The 16,217-nt window shown below is 48.3% G+C and overlaps 1 protein-coding gene across 1 annotated transcript; it reads left to right on the forward strand.

Annotated features, from left to right (window-relative positions):
- Positions 1 to 636: 636 nt before the first annotated feature.
- Positions 637 to 16,083, forward strand: LOC123245629 (H-2 class II histocompatibility antigen, E-S beta chain-like). Its single transcript, XM_044674596.1, has 6 exons — positions 637 to 736; positions 12,758 to 13,027; positions 13,976 to 14,257; positions 14,736 to 14,846; positions 15,313 to 15,336; positions 15,475 to 16,083. The coding sequence occupies exons 1-6, from the start codon at positions 637 to 639 to the stop codon at positions 15,486 to 15,488; spliced, it is 801 nt and encodes a 266-aa protein (XP_044530531.1). The 3' UTR covers positions 15,489 to 16,083.
- The last annotated feature ends 134 nt before the right edge of the window (positions 16,084 to 16,217 follow it).

Below are 16,217 nucleotides of genomic sequence, written 5' to 3' on the forward strand. Positions count from 1 at the left end.
CTGTCTCTCTCTCTCTCTTTCTCTTTCTGTGTCTATCATTCTGTACTCTGTCTGTTTCTCTATCCGTCTGTCTATCTGTCTCTCTCTCTCTCCCCCAGGTCCACAACCAGGCTGAGGGCAGAGACTAGAACCTTAGCTGTCTCTCCCACTGGGTTTCATGCCTGGGTTCTAGGGGCAGAGAAGGGATCGGAAGAGAGCTCATGGACCACAGTGAGTAGAGATGGGCAAAGCCTAGGATGGGATTCCATCAGGAGGACAGAGGGCTTGGGGAGAGCCAGTTTGGCCTGATTGGGGGAGGAGACATTCTAGGCAGATAAGGGGGATATTGGCAGGAGGCTCATATACTAGTCCAGGGACGTTTCCCTATGGAGATTCTATGATTTCTAGAGTCTGTTTTTTCCCACCAGAACAACACTGAGCAGATCCTGCAAAAGGAGCCTCTGCCTGGGAACTAATGACGCATGTCACTGCTGAGGCTAATTGGTTCTCTCGCATCTGAGGCTGCCCAATCCTATGGCAGACAAGAGAGTCTAACTTCTTAATCAGGTAGATGGGTGCCAGGAAGGGTTCCCATTAAGCGGGGCTCCTCCTACCTCTCCCCCTCTCTGGGCTCCTCCTCCTCAGTTTGTCTCCAGAATGGTGAGCTTGGGGCCTCTCAGGGGCTTCTGGACAGAGGTTCTGCTGGTGACCCTGCTCGTGCTGACATCTCAGGTGGCTGTGGCTAGACACCCCCCAAGTGAGTACAGAGTAGCATCTCCCCCCCCCCAGAGAGCCTAGACTGGGGCAAGCATCATTTCTAGAGGCCAGAGCAGGGGAAGGGTGGGAGGACAGGAGGCTCTTCAGGGGGATGGGCAGTTGGTGAAAGAGGTTTCCGTGCTTCTATCCAGCCTAAGGCTCCCTTTGGCTCCTGCTGCCTTTCCCCTTCTTCCTCAGGGACTCCTCACAGCCCCCTCTCAGAGCTGAGGGCTCCATTCAGTGTGTCAATAAGCAGTTATTAAGCTCCTCACATGTGCCAAGCCTCGTGCCAATGCTGAGCATAGAAGGGAAGGCAAAAGTTAGCTTCTGCCCTCAAGAAGCTCACAGTCTAATAAGGGAGACAAAATATCACCAACTCTGTACAAACAAGATCCATCCAGGAGCACCTGGACAGAACCAACAAAGAAAGGACCAGGAAAGGCTTCCTGGAGGAAGTGGCATAAGAGCTAATCCTTGAAGTCAACCAGGGAAGGCAAGAGGCAGAAAAGAGAAAGAAGAGGCCTGTGAGCATGGGGGACCCCAGAGAAAATGCCCTGAGTGGGGACAGGGAAGAATTGATGGGAGGAAGACCAGGAGGCCTGTGTCAGTGCTGAGCCCAGTGCTGGTCTCCTGGTAAAGGAAAGGATGCCCACAGAGGCAGGAGGGGGCCGGTTTGGGAAGGGCCTTGAAGGATAAACAAAGTATATTATATGGGATGCTGGAGGTGAGAAGGAATCACTGCAGTTTAATGAGTAGGGGGTGACATGGTTGGAGCTGCCAAGAAATCCCCAACCAAACTTTTCTGTCCCCCCAAACACCTTTGCAGAGCCTGTTGAAGCTGCCAAAAAGATTTTGATTTGGGTTGTTTGTGGCAGGAGGGAGTCGCCTTTACTGGCTTATGCTCCCAGGTATGACTCCAAGTCCTTAAGGAAAGCTGGACTCTTGGGGACCCTCCCTTGTTTTTGAGGATGACATCACTGGGGATGGGGGAAGGTCTTCCCATCCATTCCTCAGAAGTAGGTTAGAAGCAGACTCTGGGCTGGAGAGAAGATGGGGTTTGGCCCATCTGGCTCTTCTCATGTCTTCCTGATCCCCTGTGAATAGGCTGAGAACAGATATTCAGCTCCCACATTCCCTGATGCCCCCCTTTCCTGGATGGGACAAGGCTTGTCCTCTGCCCCCAAGGCCTGTCTCCACAAGCAGCTCTTCCTGAAGCCAGGCTCTGGCCCAAGGGGCCTCTCCCAGGACCCATCATGGCTGAGTGACTCCTTGTCCTGGGGAGGGAGGGAGCCCTCGGGGGTGGACAACATCCCATCCAGAGAGTGCAGGAGAGCAGAGAGAAGCCCCTGTGGCCCAGTTCATGTCATTCCTCTTGCTGTCTGACCTGGCACCTAGCATGGTCCATCCCATCTCTTTGGAGTCTTCACCTGATTTCAGTCCATCCTCCAGGAATACATCCCATTTTTGAGTTCTGTGGCCTGTAGGGCCTCTGGGGGAGAACAGGCCATGGATAAACCTTATCCTGCAGTCCTGGACAAGAGAGAAGGGGTGTAAGTTAAATTTTGCAAGGTTTTTCAAGAAGCCATGCCTGTGGGCACAGTTTGCAGTTGGACACTTGGAATCTTGGGAGATTCCTGATGCCATCTTGGGGCATGAGACCAATTGTCGGTTGGCTATGCCCTACATAAGATAGGCAGAGACTGGACCCTGAGACTCATTCTGGAGCCTGGGATCCAGGGCGGAAGGGTGGAGAACGTGGGTTTAGATAGCTTAGTTAGGTAAGGTTTTATCTATCTTAGCTAATCAATAGCAACACCTCATTGACAAACCCAACAATCTCTTAGGAAACAAAATAAATTTCAACCAACCAATTATTCTTCAGCTTGTCAGCACTGGGTCAGCAGTTGAGCACTTATTCATCAATTTATCTTCAATCAAGCTACTATCTAATTTGTCTATAGGCAAGCAGCGTCCACCAAAGCAGGCCAGATCAACCAGTGGCCTGCCTGGGCCAGTGGGCCTGGTTAGTTCAGCTGTCAACATTCTGAAGCTGTTAGATATAATACTTATAACTAGGATCAAACTTCATTTAGGGATTCCTAATAACCCTCTTCCCTTCTACCAGTTACCCTTGTTGTTTTGATTTACACCAGTAAAAGCTTTGTTTTTAAGAGTCAGTCTAGCTATTGACCTTTTGTTGGTTGACCTGGCAACAGGTCAGCCTCAAGGAAGTTCTAGGGCAAGTTGAAGGGTCAGAGGAGGTTCCAGTTCTACTCCCTGAAGTTAAGCTTAACTACCATCAGTCAGATGCATTATTGATCTATCATTGTTATACTGATATTATTGATTTAGTTATCATTAATTGAAACATCAATTTGTGCCAGGAGGCTAGTCTTCCTGAAGAAACACACTGTGATTGGTTGAGGGGATTCTACAGGAAGTTTAGTTGTGTTATCTGAGTTCCTGTTTATACCTAAGGAAAGTTTAAAGCTCCTTTGTCATCAGAGGCTTTCTGCTTTACCTTTTCTTAACAATTACATCCATACAATCAAGTCCCCCAATGATCATAACAGGGTCCTTCTGGAGACAGCGTGCCAGGGCCTGAACCAGAGAAAGCCAAGGGCAGGGGAATCTCCAGGCTCAGCAGGGGTATGGCTGCTTCACCAGCTGGTGCCTCCAGGAACACCTAGTAGGAGCCATGGGTGCAGGGAGCAGCTGATGCTCCCATGGGGACAGTCACCCAAACTACCCAGGATTTCAGCATTCTCCCTGCCTAGAAGTGAGTCAGACCTCCAGGAAGAAGGTCCCGTGTGCCAGGCATTGTGTTACCTGAGGGGCAGGGGAGTGGGACACAGAGAAAGGCCACAGTCCATGCCCTGGAGAAGCTCACAGACTAATGGGGAGGACAACATGGAAAGGTCTGGGCACAGCAAATTCTATTGGGGATAATGTGGAAATCCCCAGCAGAAGGGAGGCCCCAGAAGGAAGAGGATTGGGAAAGGCTTCCTGAGAAGGCAGGATTCTAGCTGGGACTTGAAGGAAGCCAGAAGGCAGGGATCAGGAGGGACAGTGTTCCAGACAGGGGGTCTCAAGATCTTTTTATCACCTCCAGATAATTTGATAATGACAATAATGATGGTTTAGTTGATAAGAAATAAGTGGACACGGACACCTCTTTCTTTCAGCTCATGATGCTGCTGCCGCTGTGTCTCTTGCAGCATGGAGTTTATTATATATACTTCGAGACTCACTTCACACAAAAAAAATCCCCCCAAAAAACTTCGCATTTGTGCAGAAACACAAATCATGTCATATCAAAACATAAAGTTTCTCAATAGCTTCCAAATAGAACAAGGCTATGGTCAAACTTCCGCTGGGTCTTTATCAGAAGGCTGTGACAGGGAATATTTTCTCTGGGGCGAAATGCCCCTCCTGGAGGAATTTTTAGCCTTGAGTGTCTGAACTACTTTTGAAACAAAAACGGTTGTATTTCTGACCAAAGGAGAGAATGTTAACCTCATAACAGCTGGATTGTTAGGAGTGTAAAGCTTTTCATTAAGGAAAGGTGTGGATCAGAAAAGGAGTCAAAAGAGGAGTCTCAGATTTTTATCTATTTGAGACTGTTTCTTTTACTGGCCTCCCACAAGGGGGGACCCCAGAGACAAAGCTCAGAGGTGGGAGATTGAGGGTCCAGCAGGAGGGACAGCAGAGAAGCCAGTGTCACTGATTACAGAGCACAGGGGGAGAGGGAGGAGTAAGGAGTGAGAAGACTGGACAGGAGCAGGCCACCTTGTGAAGGACTCTGAGGGCCAAACAGTTTTTTATTTGATCTTGGAGGGGATAGGGAGCCCCTGGAGTTTATTGAGCAGGTGGGTGGCCTTGTCAGTTCTGGGCTTGAGGAGAACAATTTGGCAGTTGATGGAGAGGAATCAGAGAGACTGGAGGCAGGCAGATAACCAGCTAACTGTTGGGGTGATGCTGGTGGAAGGGGATGAGGGCCTGCATGATGGCAGAGGCAGGGTCAGAGGAGATAAGGGGCTAAATCTGAGATGTTACAAAGGCAAAATGCCAAATTTTGTGAAGAGCTTTCAGTCTGAGAGATGACAATGAGGATGAACCTGGCTGTGAGCTAGGTTGCCTGGGAGGAGGATGGTTTCCCCATCAGTAATAGACACCAGAAAGGCGGAATCAGGCAGGTTTCGTGACTTGTCTTTGGGAGGTGAGGGAAGGAGAGACACAAATCCCAAAATGCTCCAGCTTTGTTAGAGCTGGTGTGAGACAGAATGGTGATGCCATGAGTCAAAATCTGGAAATCAGGAGGAAGATATGATTTCAGAGACAATATGATGATGACTTTTCTATTTTTAGTTTAAAGTGTTGGCAACATCCAGGGAGAGATGCTTGGCAGGAGCTGGAAATGGAGGGAGGAAGCCTCTAAGGAAGGGTGAGTCATGGTCAAGACTGAGGAGGCATCTGTCTAGAGAGGTTAGAAGTGAAAGGTGGGAGGGAATAGATGGCTAAGGAAGGGAGTAGAAAGAGAGAAGAGAGGAAAGTAACTCTGAGTCATGAGTATATGTAGTGAGAGAGAAGGGCAAGAGGAATCCACTTAGGAGACAGGGAGGCAGTAGTCTGAGCAGTAAGAAAAAGGGGAGGACATTGAAGGCTCACAGAAGCCCAGGGGAGGCAGGATGTCAGAGATTTCAACATCAGAGTCAAAGACTATAGGGAACAAAAGATGAGTTTAAAGGCAAAATTATTGGAATTTGTGGAAGGAGGTGATTGGAGAGACCACTTCCTCTAAAGCTTTAACAATCATCTTACTTCCTACATCAAAAATTATACCCTGGATGAACTTGTGCTCTAAGGCTCTTATCTCCTGATTGGTGTGAACCCTCAGGATTATTTCAGAAAAGCTGCTGCCATGCTTCACTTCATTCCCTTCTCTGAAGGAACTTCCTCCCATTCCCCTTGCTAAGCTCTTCATAGAAACGCATCTTCCTTTTTCTCACACCTCCCCTCCTTACCCTCAGAGAAAAGTCTGGAGCCAGAAATTGTGATCTAATCTACTTTTATTCCTGGATAAGATGTGTCACACTACTGCCCTGGAATCTCCAATACTGCCTTTGGTCCAAAGTGTCCCTCCTAACCTATCACTGCCCTGTGTATATTCTTCCCCCCATTAGAATGCCTGCTCCTCAAATGTGAGGCCCATCTTTACATTTGTATTCATGTTCTCAAACTTAGCACATAGTAAGTGATAAGTCAATTTTTTCATTCATTCATTCATTGAAGAATAGTATTATGGACCTGAAATACTGAGTTCTGAATGAAAGGACTATGGATACAGATGAATATTTAGAGTTTTAAAAAATATTCTTCATTTTCTTTTTAAATTTCTTTCCAAGTTTACATGATTCTCGTTGTTTCCCTCACCTCTTTCCTCCCCCCTCCCAGAGTTGCCAAGCAAGTTGACAGATGAATATTTAGAGAAATTTGTTTGAAAAAGGAAGTCGAGAAATAGGTCATAATCTAGTGAGGATAAGAAAAATCAAGGGAAAGACAGTTCCATATAATGAACAGTTGTGTATGAACAGTCCTCACACTCCAATGGATCCAGGATCTTACTGATTTTCCTTCTAAGAAATTCATAGAATGTGGGAGTGAAACCCACACAGGTCCAGGTACTCAAAGGGAGTGTGACAGCATTGGCGAATTAAGACAAATGAGAAACAGTCTGAATTTCCACCAGGCAGGCATCATGAATACTGCTCTGGTCAGCCTTGAGCTGCTTTATTTTTAATACCCTTTTAGATCACAAAAGGTTAGTATGGAAATTCATTTTCAATTTACATCTTTTCTTGGAGATAATGGATTAAGTCATACATTAACTTTGCTACTAATAACTCTTCATTCTCCAGTAACGTTTAATATTTTTCAAAGATATGTTTTGACATGTTTCCCTGGCTATGGGGTGGAGAGAACATTTTAAGGATGTACTGGCCTTTGCACAGAAGGCTACTTCTCCATTTTTCATCCATTGTTCTTATAACTTAACATACCAAATCAGAGATCAGGGAGGGGGGAACTTGGAGACTGTTCCAGCCTGTTTTTACAGGCACCTGTGTATGGGAGTGAGAGATGTAAGTTAGGATTTTTAAATCTTTAACATTAACTCACTCTCTGCTGGTTTGTTATGAGGTGATTTCTAGGGAAATTTCTGTATTATTACATGTAAAGGTAGGGCTTTCCTATGAATCTGTAGGGGGTCTATAAAGGCTCTAATAATAGCTTATAGTGTTCTTCTGTATTTCCCTGGGGCTGAGTGGGAATATTGATCATAATGATTCCAATAATAAGGAGTGTTAATAAGAGAAGAGTCATGCGGGGGAATCATTCAGTTGATATTCTCCCTAGAATCCACCTTGCAGTTCTAGGCTCCCCCCTGAGACCTTGTCATTCAGGGTGAGGTTTGATGGCCTCAGGCAATAGAAGTTCTTTCCAAGGTACATATCTCAACCCAGTCATGCCTGCCCATTCTTTCTGACTCTTGTCCATTTTCTCCCATCAATTTCCACAAGATGTCCACCCATTTTCATAGCCCTCATTATTATTGTCGACTCAGATTGTAAGGATATCTGTGGATTACCCTGTTTGTCCATGAATCATCTTTTTTTTCTTGGCATGTTTGCAGTCCATCTTGTCTTTCTGTCATGTATTACCTTGACAATGCCTTTTACTCCTGTTCCTTCTTTGGAAGATTAATATATGGTAACCTGATTCCACCCACCCCAAACCCTATCTTGTGTGTAATATTCACGCTTAATTCTTCAAAGGCAGTTGTACTCCATGTCTTACTGCCGTATTGCAATTCCTAGAGAATGCTAATATTAAAAAGATAACCTTTGTTTTCTTGAGAACCTTCAGGTCAGTGAAGGAGCTTTGGGATTTTCTGCCAGAAAAGCAAACCATTCTCCTCCTGATCAAGTTAGCACCCAGTTTGAGCCCAATTCACTGCCTAACTATATCTTTATCAGTTAGACATAAGAACAGACAAGCTCTAGAGAATGTCCAATCCAAGTGGCTACTGAAATCTGTGAAATGGATATTCTTCTTTCAGTTGATATTTCCAGTGTGAATGGATTGGTCAGACTTCTTTGAGGGATTACAGAGTGAAGTAATAGACCCGATTGTGAGCCTAGTGAGGGATGAGTATCCAGAACATCCAAAGGAAAGAAAGATACCAGAAATTCTTAGAACTTTTTCATCCCAAAAGGCAAGGTGACTGAGGAAACAGCAGTAAGTGCTGACTTCTATGCCCACTCTCTCACCTAGTAAAGAAAATCTTTGTGAGGGTCATCTATACATGAACTGAGAACATCTCTAATGAGAGTATTAGTAGGGAAAAGCAGGCTTTCAGAAGAAGAATTCAATGGACCACATTCTACCAATTTAAAATTAACTTAAGATAGGCAGCTGAGTAGTTCAGTGGATTGAGAGTTAGGCCTAGAGATGGGAGGTCCTAGGTTCAAATCTGGCCTCAGACACTTCCTAGATGTGTGACCCTGGGCAAGTCACTTAACCCCCATTGCCTAGCCCTTACCACTCTTCTGCCTTGGAGCCAATACACGGTATTGACTCCAAGATGGAAGGTAAGAGTTTTAAATTTAAAAAAAATAATAAAAAATTTAAATTAAATTAAGCTTTCTAAAATGCAAAATCCCATGATGCTTCTCATCTGTTACTTACAAGAAAGTCTTTGATTACATAGTATGAAATGCTCCCTTGTAGAAATTTTTGAAACACTTCTGCCATTCACATATCCAAATCATTCAAAATTCATTGGAAGAGAGGAAAAACAGATATAATGCTTACAATGCCTCTCTGATCACAAATACCCAGTGAGGCAGGAAAAGTTTAATATTCATATTTTTAAATGATGTTTTATTTTTCCCCTATTACATGTAAAAAGTATTTTCTTATATTCATTTAGAAAAGTTTTGAGTTCCAAATTCTCTCCCTTCTTCTGACCTTCCCTCCCTCACTTCCTCCAAGTTTACTCCCCTCCCTGAGAGGGCAAGTGATCTGATGCAGATTTTATCTGTGTAATCAGGTAAAACTTTTTTTTATATTAATCATTCTGTGGAAGAGTAATTTCTCAAATGGAAAAAAGAATAAAGAGAATATTTATTCACTCCTGTAGTGAATCTGTGGAAAAATCAAACAAAGTGAGCAATGTACTAACAGAGGGAAGATGACTGATGCTAGATGCCTCAGAAAACCAGAGTAATGTAGCTGAGATGGACTCTTTTGTTCCAAAGTGCTTTCCATCCACAATCCAGTCTGATCCACACCACAAGTCTATGAAGCAGTTACTGCAACTTTATTGTCTCCATTTTACGGATGAAAAACCAGATTCAGAAAGAAGTGACTAGTACAAGGTCTCCTGGAGAGTCAGCAGCGCAGTTGGGCTTGGATCCTCTATGTTCTGATCCTAGAGATCAGTTTGGCCCAATGGAAAGAATTCAGGAGTCAGGAGACTTGGGCTCAAGACTGTATCCCTCCTTTCCTACTTCTGTGAGCTGGGGCAAGTCATGTCATTTTTCTGGGCCTCAGTGTCCTCATTTGTCAAACGTGGAGATGAAACTAGATAGCTCCCAACTTCCCTTTCAGCTCTTGTCTATGCTCTAATTCTTTTTTAATTGGTTGGTTTTCCCTCAACTCTCCTACCAAGAAATGCTCCCCTCCATAATTCTTCAATTCTCCCTATGACATCAGTCTCCCTTCAAGGCTGGGTTTGGGGTCACTGTATGATAATTAGATTAAATCTACACTGCCCATCTTCAGATTTAATCACCAAAGGTGAGAATACCTCCAATCTTGGGAGGTCCTAACCCACGTGTACTGGAGTGAGTGACCAATCAGAATCGACTGACCCACCTCCTGGGCAGTTTATGAGAATCGTGTATTGTGATTGGACATGCAAATTAGGAGGGAGGCACAGGAAGTGACGCATAAGTGACCCCTTTAAAAGGAGACGGTTGTCAGTCAGCTGAGGTCCTCAGTGGAAGAGGGTGTCTGGTGACGGGCTTCTGTTTTTGTGAAGGGGACCTGAGGGAGCTTTGCTGCTTCGTGACCAAGACTGTTCCACGTGATGAGTTTAAAGACTGAATCTTCCTGAACTTCCATTAAGAGACTTCTTTTTATAGACTCTGTGAATGAAGTTTGCTCCATTCACCTCCGGGCCTCAGGCCCTTTAACCCTTGGCTGAGGGTTAAGATCTATCTGGACTTATCAGTGGGATAGATTCTTATTTCCTTCCTTCCTCTCTCTCTTCTCATGTAAATAAATTTCCATAAAAGTCAATTTTGATTTGAGATTATTCTTAACTCAGGATTGATAATACTTCAATCCTCTGGCAACCATCTTTAATATATTGAACCCATAAAACCCCTTTTTCACCCTTACAACTGCCTGTAAGAGACTTTACAAAACAGAAAAAGTGGATTGTATGTGGAAGTGTGAGCTTCTCTTACAAGCTGTTTGGTTTTCCTTCTTCAAATTTACATTCAATTTAATAAGAAAGGGGACAGTTTGATGGCTCAGGGGACTGAGAGCCAGGTGTAGAGAGGATCTAAATTCAGAGCTGGCCTCAGACATTTCCTACCTGTGTGATCTTGAGCAAGTCATTTCACTCCCACTGCCTAGTTCTTACTGGTCTTCTGCCTTGGAACTAATACACAGTATGGATTCTAAGAGGGAAGGGAAGGGTTCAAAAAAGAGCAACTGGGATAAGTTTCTCCCAGCTTCAGTTACCAGCACTGGCTCCCTATTGCTTCTGTGGTAAGTCATCAGTTCCTCTGTCTATTCTTTCCTGATTGAGAGGACCAACCCCTGCTGGAAAGAATCCTCACCTCAGTGTCAGAGAGTCAAAGGCTCTTTTATATCATCCTCCCAAGAAAGAGCATTCAGGAACCAGAGCTGAGCCAATAAGTAAGCACTAAGCACAGGGGCGGGCAGGCTCCTTTTATCCTAGTCTGACACAGAGATGGTCCCTCCCCACCTCTGCCATTGGCTGCTTGCTGCAGAGTTCCAATCTTATCCAGAAAGCTAGTGAATGGAGAAGGTGCAATTTAGAAAACCAATTACCCTAATTATTCCAGTTGGTTTTAACCAATCAAAGCAAAGACTTTCTCTCCTACGTGCATATCCTGAGCCTTTTACCAGTCAGGACAAGGACTCTTCCTGCTTCTCTATATGACCTGGAGCTCAGCTTGGGATTCCCATGGAAAGGCTCCCTGCCTCCATCTTCCTGACTTCCTGTCCCCCATCGCCACCCCATGGCCTCCTGTGCTCTGTCCCTGTCAGCCCCACCTCCAGTTACACTTTCTAGGTGCAGCCTTTCCTGATCCCCCAAAGGCCAGGCCTCCCCCCACAGGCTCCTCCAGGGTATTCCCAGTGTCTACACTTGCACATGCACTGGTCCCTCCCACTGAAGTGTAACCTCAGGGTTGTTCTGGTTTTCTCTTCACATCCTCAGCATCCAGCATGCTCCTGGCACACAGGAAGCTCTTCATAAATGCTGGTGCATGGACTGATTCTGTTGGGGAGAAGACAGCTGTTCGAAAAGAAGCAGAGACAGTGCAGTGATGGGGGAACTTTCTGGGGACCTACCTCCCCACCCCACCCCAGACTGTGTGCTCCCACCCTGTGTGTGTGTGGGGGAGGGCAGAATTCCACCCAGCCAAGCAGGGGATATGCATGTGCCCAGAGAGGTCTCTGACTGCCATCTTTGGTACTTGTGTCATTGGTTTGCCATCAGGAGGTTAGTATAAAGGAAGAGGAGGATTCATCAACTGGAGGTGGGGTGTGGCAGGCCAGGCAGGGAGGGAAAGCAAAGGCATGGAGGCTGGAGATGGAGTGCTGAGTTTGGGGAGCAGCAAGGAGGCTCCTTTCACTGACACATGACTTGTGGGACAGGGAGCAATAGGAGAGGCTTCAGGGTAGGCTGGAGGCAGCCTGGGGAGGCTTCAAATGCCAGGATGAGGGTTTGTCATTTCTCCTGGAGTCACAGGGAGCCAGCACAGCTTCTTGAGGAGGGGAGATACAAAGTCAGACAAGATGACAAGGATTCCTCACTAGGTAGTGGATGATAGTGATGTCAGTCAGTCACTCAGCAGGATTTGGCCCCTGTACCTGCCCACCCTGGGCTGGTGTTAGTCACACAGAAAATGAATCTTTTCTTCCCTCTCAGAGCTAACATTCCAGGAAGAGGATTTAAAGAAATACCCAGGAGGGGGGCTGAGGGAGGAGCTAGGAGGACAGGAATTAGGAGCAGAGCCTCCATGTTGTGGATGTTTTCAGGCCTTTCAGCCTCTTTGGGGCCCCTTTTGGGGTTTTCTTGGCAGAGATACCAGAGAGGTTTGCCACATCCTTCTCCAGCTCATTTGACAGATGAGGAAACTGAGGCAGACAGAGCTAAGTGACAGTGACTTGTCCTGGGTCACACAGCTAGGAAGTGTCTGAGGAAGGATTTGAACTCAGCTCTCCCTGAATCCCAGGCCAGCAGGGCCTCTGGGTGGGGCCTCTCAGGTTGTGGCATCCTGTGGAGGGCGTGTCCTCTGGCCCTGCAGAGGGATAAGGAGAAGCCCAGGAAGGATCCACATCAGGGAGGAGGTTAAACTCTGTGAGGAGGCCTCTGTGTGGTTGTGGGGGCAGGTTTCTGGAAGTGTTTGCCCCAGGCTGGCGTAGTTCAGAGGCAGCTATGACACAGGGCACATGCATTCCTAGTCCGGGAACCTGAGGTTCTGGGTTTTATTTCTGCCTCCACTCCAGATTTGGTGTGTGACACCGGAAAAGTCACTTGCCCTCTCTGGGCTGTAGAGGGGTGGAGCAGAGCATGTGCAGGAAGAACAGAGAGATGTAGATGCTGCACTTGGTCTGGTGGGGCAAATCCAGGCTGGGGGCAGCGATTGGAGGGCTGAGGTGTCCGTCAGGGCTGACCCGCCCCCGGGTGTCCCCTCAGAGCACTTCATAGAGTATTCCACAACTGAGTGTTACTTCGTGAACGGGACGGAGCACGTGCGGCACGTGGACAGATACTTCTACAACCGGGAGGAGTACGCGCGCTTCGACAGCAACCTGGGGGTGTTCGAGGCGGTGACGGAGCTGGGCCGGCCCGATTCTGAGTACTGGAACAGCCAGAAGGAGATCCTGGAGCAGATGCGAGCGGAGGTGAACACAGTCTGCAGGCACAACTACAAGATTCTGGAGCGCTTCTTAGTGCGCAGGCGCGGTGAGTGTGCACCGTGGTACGGTAGGAACTCAGACGGACAAGGGGAGCCCAGCAGGCACCCAGGGAGAGAGAGCAGAGAGCGGAAGAGGGAGCGAGAAGAAAGGGGGGAATGAATGGGGAGAGATAGGGGTCTCCGCAGGGAGGGAGGAGAGGAGCCGCGCAGAGAAGGGAAGAAATCCTCCCCCCGCCCCGGGAGCCTTTTCCCCTCTGTCCAATTCGAGGGTTCTGAACTCCTCGAATTTTAACTGGATAAATGGCCCTGGGACTAGCCAGAATCCTCCTCTGCCTCAGTCAGTGGCTTCGGGGATTCGGGGCTAACAGGGCTAACGGGAGGGAAATCCCTGAGTCCTGAGCGCTAGACCTGAATAAAGCAGTTCCTTTGGGTCCCTGGCACTGAGCTCAGCAGAGGCTCCGCGGCCCGCTTTCTCCCCGCTCCTCCTCCCGACCTTCTCTGGGATCACAGACTCCCCCCAGGCCTCCTCCCCGTCCTGGTCTTTCTCCCGGACCAGCCATCTCGGCCCTTCTGCCCGGGAGACTCAAGTCTTTCCTGAGACTGAGACCTCCCCAGACCCTGATTCCAGTTTCTCCAGGGATCGATGGCGGCTCTGACCACAGAGTTAGCAGTCTCTGTGCAGTTGCTTCTCCGCTGCTTCTGGGATGTTGCAGAAATCCCCGCTAACTGGAAGGAAGCCTCTGTCAGGAGAAAACTTCCGGCTCCTCTTCCCCATCCCGGACTCCTGGTCTGGTCCTGAGGATGTAGCCCTGGCACTCCAGGGGCTCCCGGCTGCTAGCTCAGACTTCTGGGCTTGAGGGGAGCTGCGGGGGGGGGGGGGGGGGATGTCCAGATGGCCATGTGTGACCTCAGGAGAGGAGGAGCCTGGGAGTTGGCTAGCCTGGACTAGGAAGCCCGGGGCTGCTTCCTTGCCTCCAGCTCCTTCTTTCTTGCAGTGGAGCCAGAGGTGACGGTTTATCCATCCAAGATGGCTTCTTTGGGCCACCACAACCTGCTGGTCTGCTCTGTCAGCGGCTTCTACCCCGGGGTCGTGGAGGTCAAGTGGTTGGTGAATGGGCAGGAGCAGAGGGCTGGGGTCGTGTCCACAGGCCTGATCCGCAATGGAGACTGGACCTTCCAGACCCTGGTGATGCTGGAGATGACCCCCAAGCGGGGAGACGTCTACACCTGCCGCGTGGAGCACTCCAGCCTGCAGAGACCTGTCCTCGTGGCCTGGAGTGAGATGGAGCTTTTAGTCCTTCCCCTGAAGCTCTCCCATTGCTCGGGACATGGAAGTGGCTCTAGGATGGCCTCTTTCCTTCTGCCCTTGGCTAAAATCAGGCCTCTGTGGCTTCCCCTCCCTTTCCCCAGCAGGGCCCCCTGATGTCAGGGCTGAACTGAGAGCTCTGGGGCCCTGGAACCTTGGGAGCCTCCTCCCTGGCCTCCGCTCTGGAAGCTGGCCTCCCCCTGGGATTCTGGGATGAGCCTCAGACCCTTTCCCTTGGGCTGGGGGAGCTGGAATTGGAGACAGACTGATGTCAGGGAGCCTAGGGAGCTTTCCCTTCCTGAGTCCTGAAGGGTCCTTCACTCCTCCACTCCTGCCTTTCTCAGACAGGATTTAGGCAGCTTCTCAGGCCACCCTGACCCCTGTGTGCTCCCCAGAGAAGGCCGGCTCCTGGAGGGACAGTTCTGATTCAGGGTGTCTCTCCTCCCCAGAAGCCCAATCTGAATCTGCCCAGAGCAAGATGCTGAGTGGCGTTGGGGGCTTCATGCTGGGTCTCATCTTCTTTGGGGTTGGCCTTGTTGTCCACATGAGGAGTCAGAAAGGTGAGACCCTTCTGGGGTAACCCTGAGCCCCCTCCCTTCCATACCCTCCCTAGAGGGAGAGAGGGGATGTGATGGGGCAGAAGTCTGGACCTGACTCAGGGGTGAAGGGGTGGCCTGACTCTGGAGTCAGCTCTTCCTTCCCAGGAACTTCAAGCAGGGAAGAGACCAAATCCCAGGCTCAGCGGTCTTTGGAAACCCCATATTCCCCAGAAGAGACAGCCTTGGGAGGGGTCTCAGGGCCCAGCTTTCAACTCCTGGCCCCCTCCCAGTCCCTCCTTCCATTTCCTCCCAGCATTGTCCATGGAGGGATAAAGCATTGATGAAGTGCCTGGTCTGTGGTGTCAGGGGCTGGGCTCAATAGTGTTAGGAACCCCTGTTCCACAGTGCCCAGAACTCTGCTTCCCTTTGCTCCTGGGATTGACAAGGATTGACAAGACTTTGTCTGTCTCTGTTCCTTCTTTTCCAGTTAATGTTGGTTCACAGCCTACAGGTAAGATCCTTCTCCCCAGCTGGGATCCTGGTTCTCATAGCTACAGAGACTTGGGGGCCCTGAATGGGCAGAAGTGGTCCTCCTTGTGCGGTCAGTCCCACACTGGACTCTTCTCTGACCCTCATCTGTCTTCTGCAGGGCTCCTGAGCTGATCCTTGAGATTGTGTTCCCTGGAACTGTTACCTCCCATCTCAGCCTCCCTCCCTCATTTGGAGGCCCCCTGCTTGTGCCCAGATGTCCAGAAATTCAACCCTCCTGACCCCTTCCCTGGAACAACTCCTTCCCTGCACCTTCGCCTCTGTCCTGAATCCTTCATTTCAAAGACCCCCTCCAGTCTCCCTCATTCCCACACCAGGGTTTTATCCATTTTTGTCCCTTGAGCCTCCACCCCAATAAATGAGAAGAATGAGATTCAACTGGGACGTGGTGACATAGAGACAAAGTTGGGGGAACAAAGGGAGAAAACATCAGCCCTTGGGATCCTTGGAATCAGTCAATGTGTGAAATGCCTCCAGAGGGGAAGATTGAAACCCATCCACACATTTTTATCCCAATTGTCTCCTATCTGTGTCCTTCCACAAATCCTGCTGAGGGTGATGCCCCAGTGTACTGGAGGTCTTCCTCTGCTTTTCTTGCCCTTATGTGGATACCAAATATGAATGGTCCTCCGTCTCTCTGATATTCCTGCTATCACTTCTAATCCTTTCTTTGGCGGTTCATATTTTGATCCTTTATCAATGGTCGATGCTTCCCTTCTAATCTTGGTTGCATTGGTTTGTTTGTACAAACTCTTTTTAATTTAATATAATTAAACATTTCTCTATCTCTTGTTTGGTCATAAATTCTTCTATGGGAGGCTCTTCTTGGTCAACAGCAAAAGT

This window comes from Gracilinanus agilis, chromosome 4, assembly GCF_016433145.1.
Source record: "Gracilinanus agilis isolate LMUSP501 chromosome 4, AgileGrace, whole genome shotgun sequence".
In the NCBI taxonomy this organism is placed as follows: domain Eukaryota; kingdom Metazoa; phylum Chordata; class Mammalia; order Didelphimorphia; family Didelphidae; genus Gracilinanus; species Gracilinanus agilis.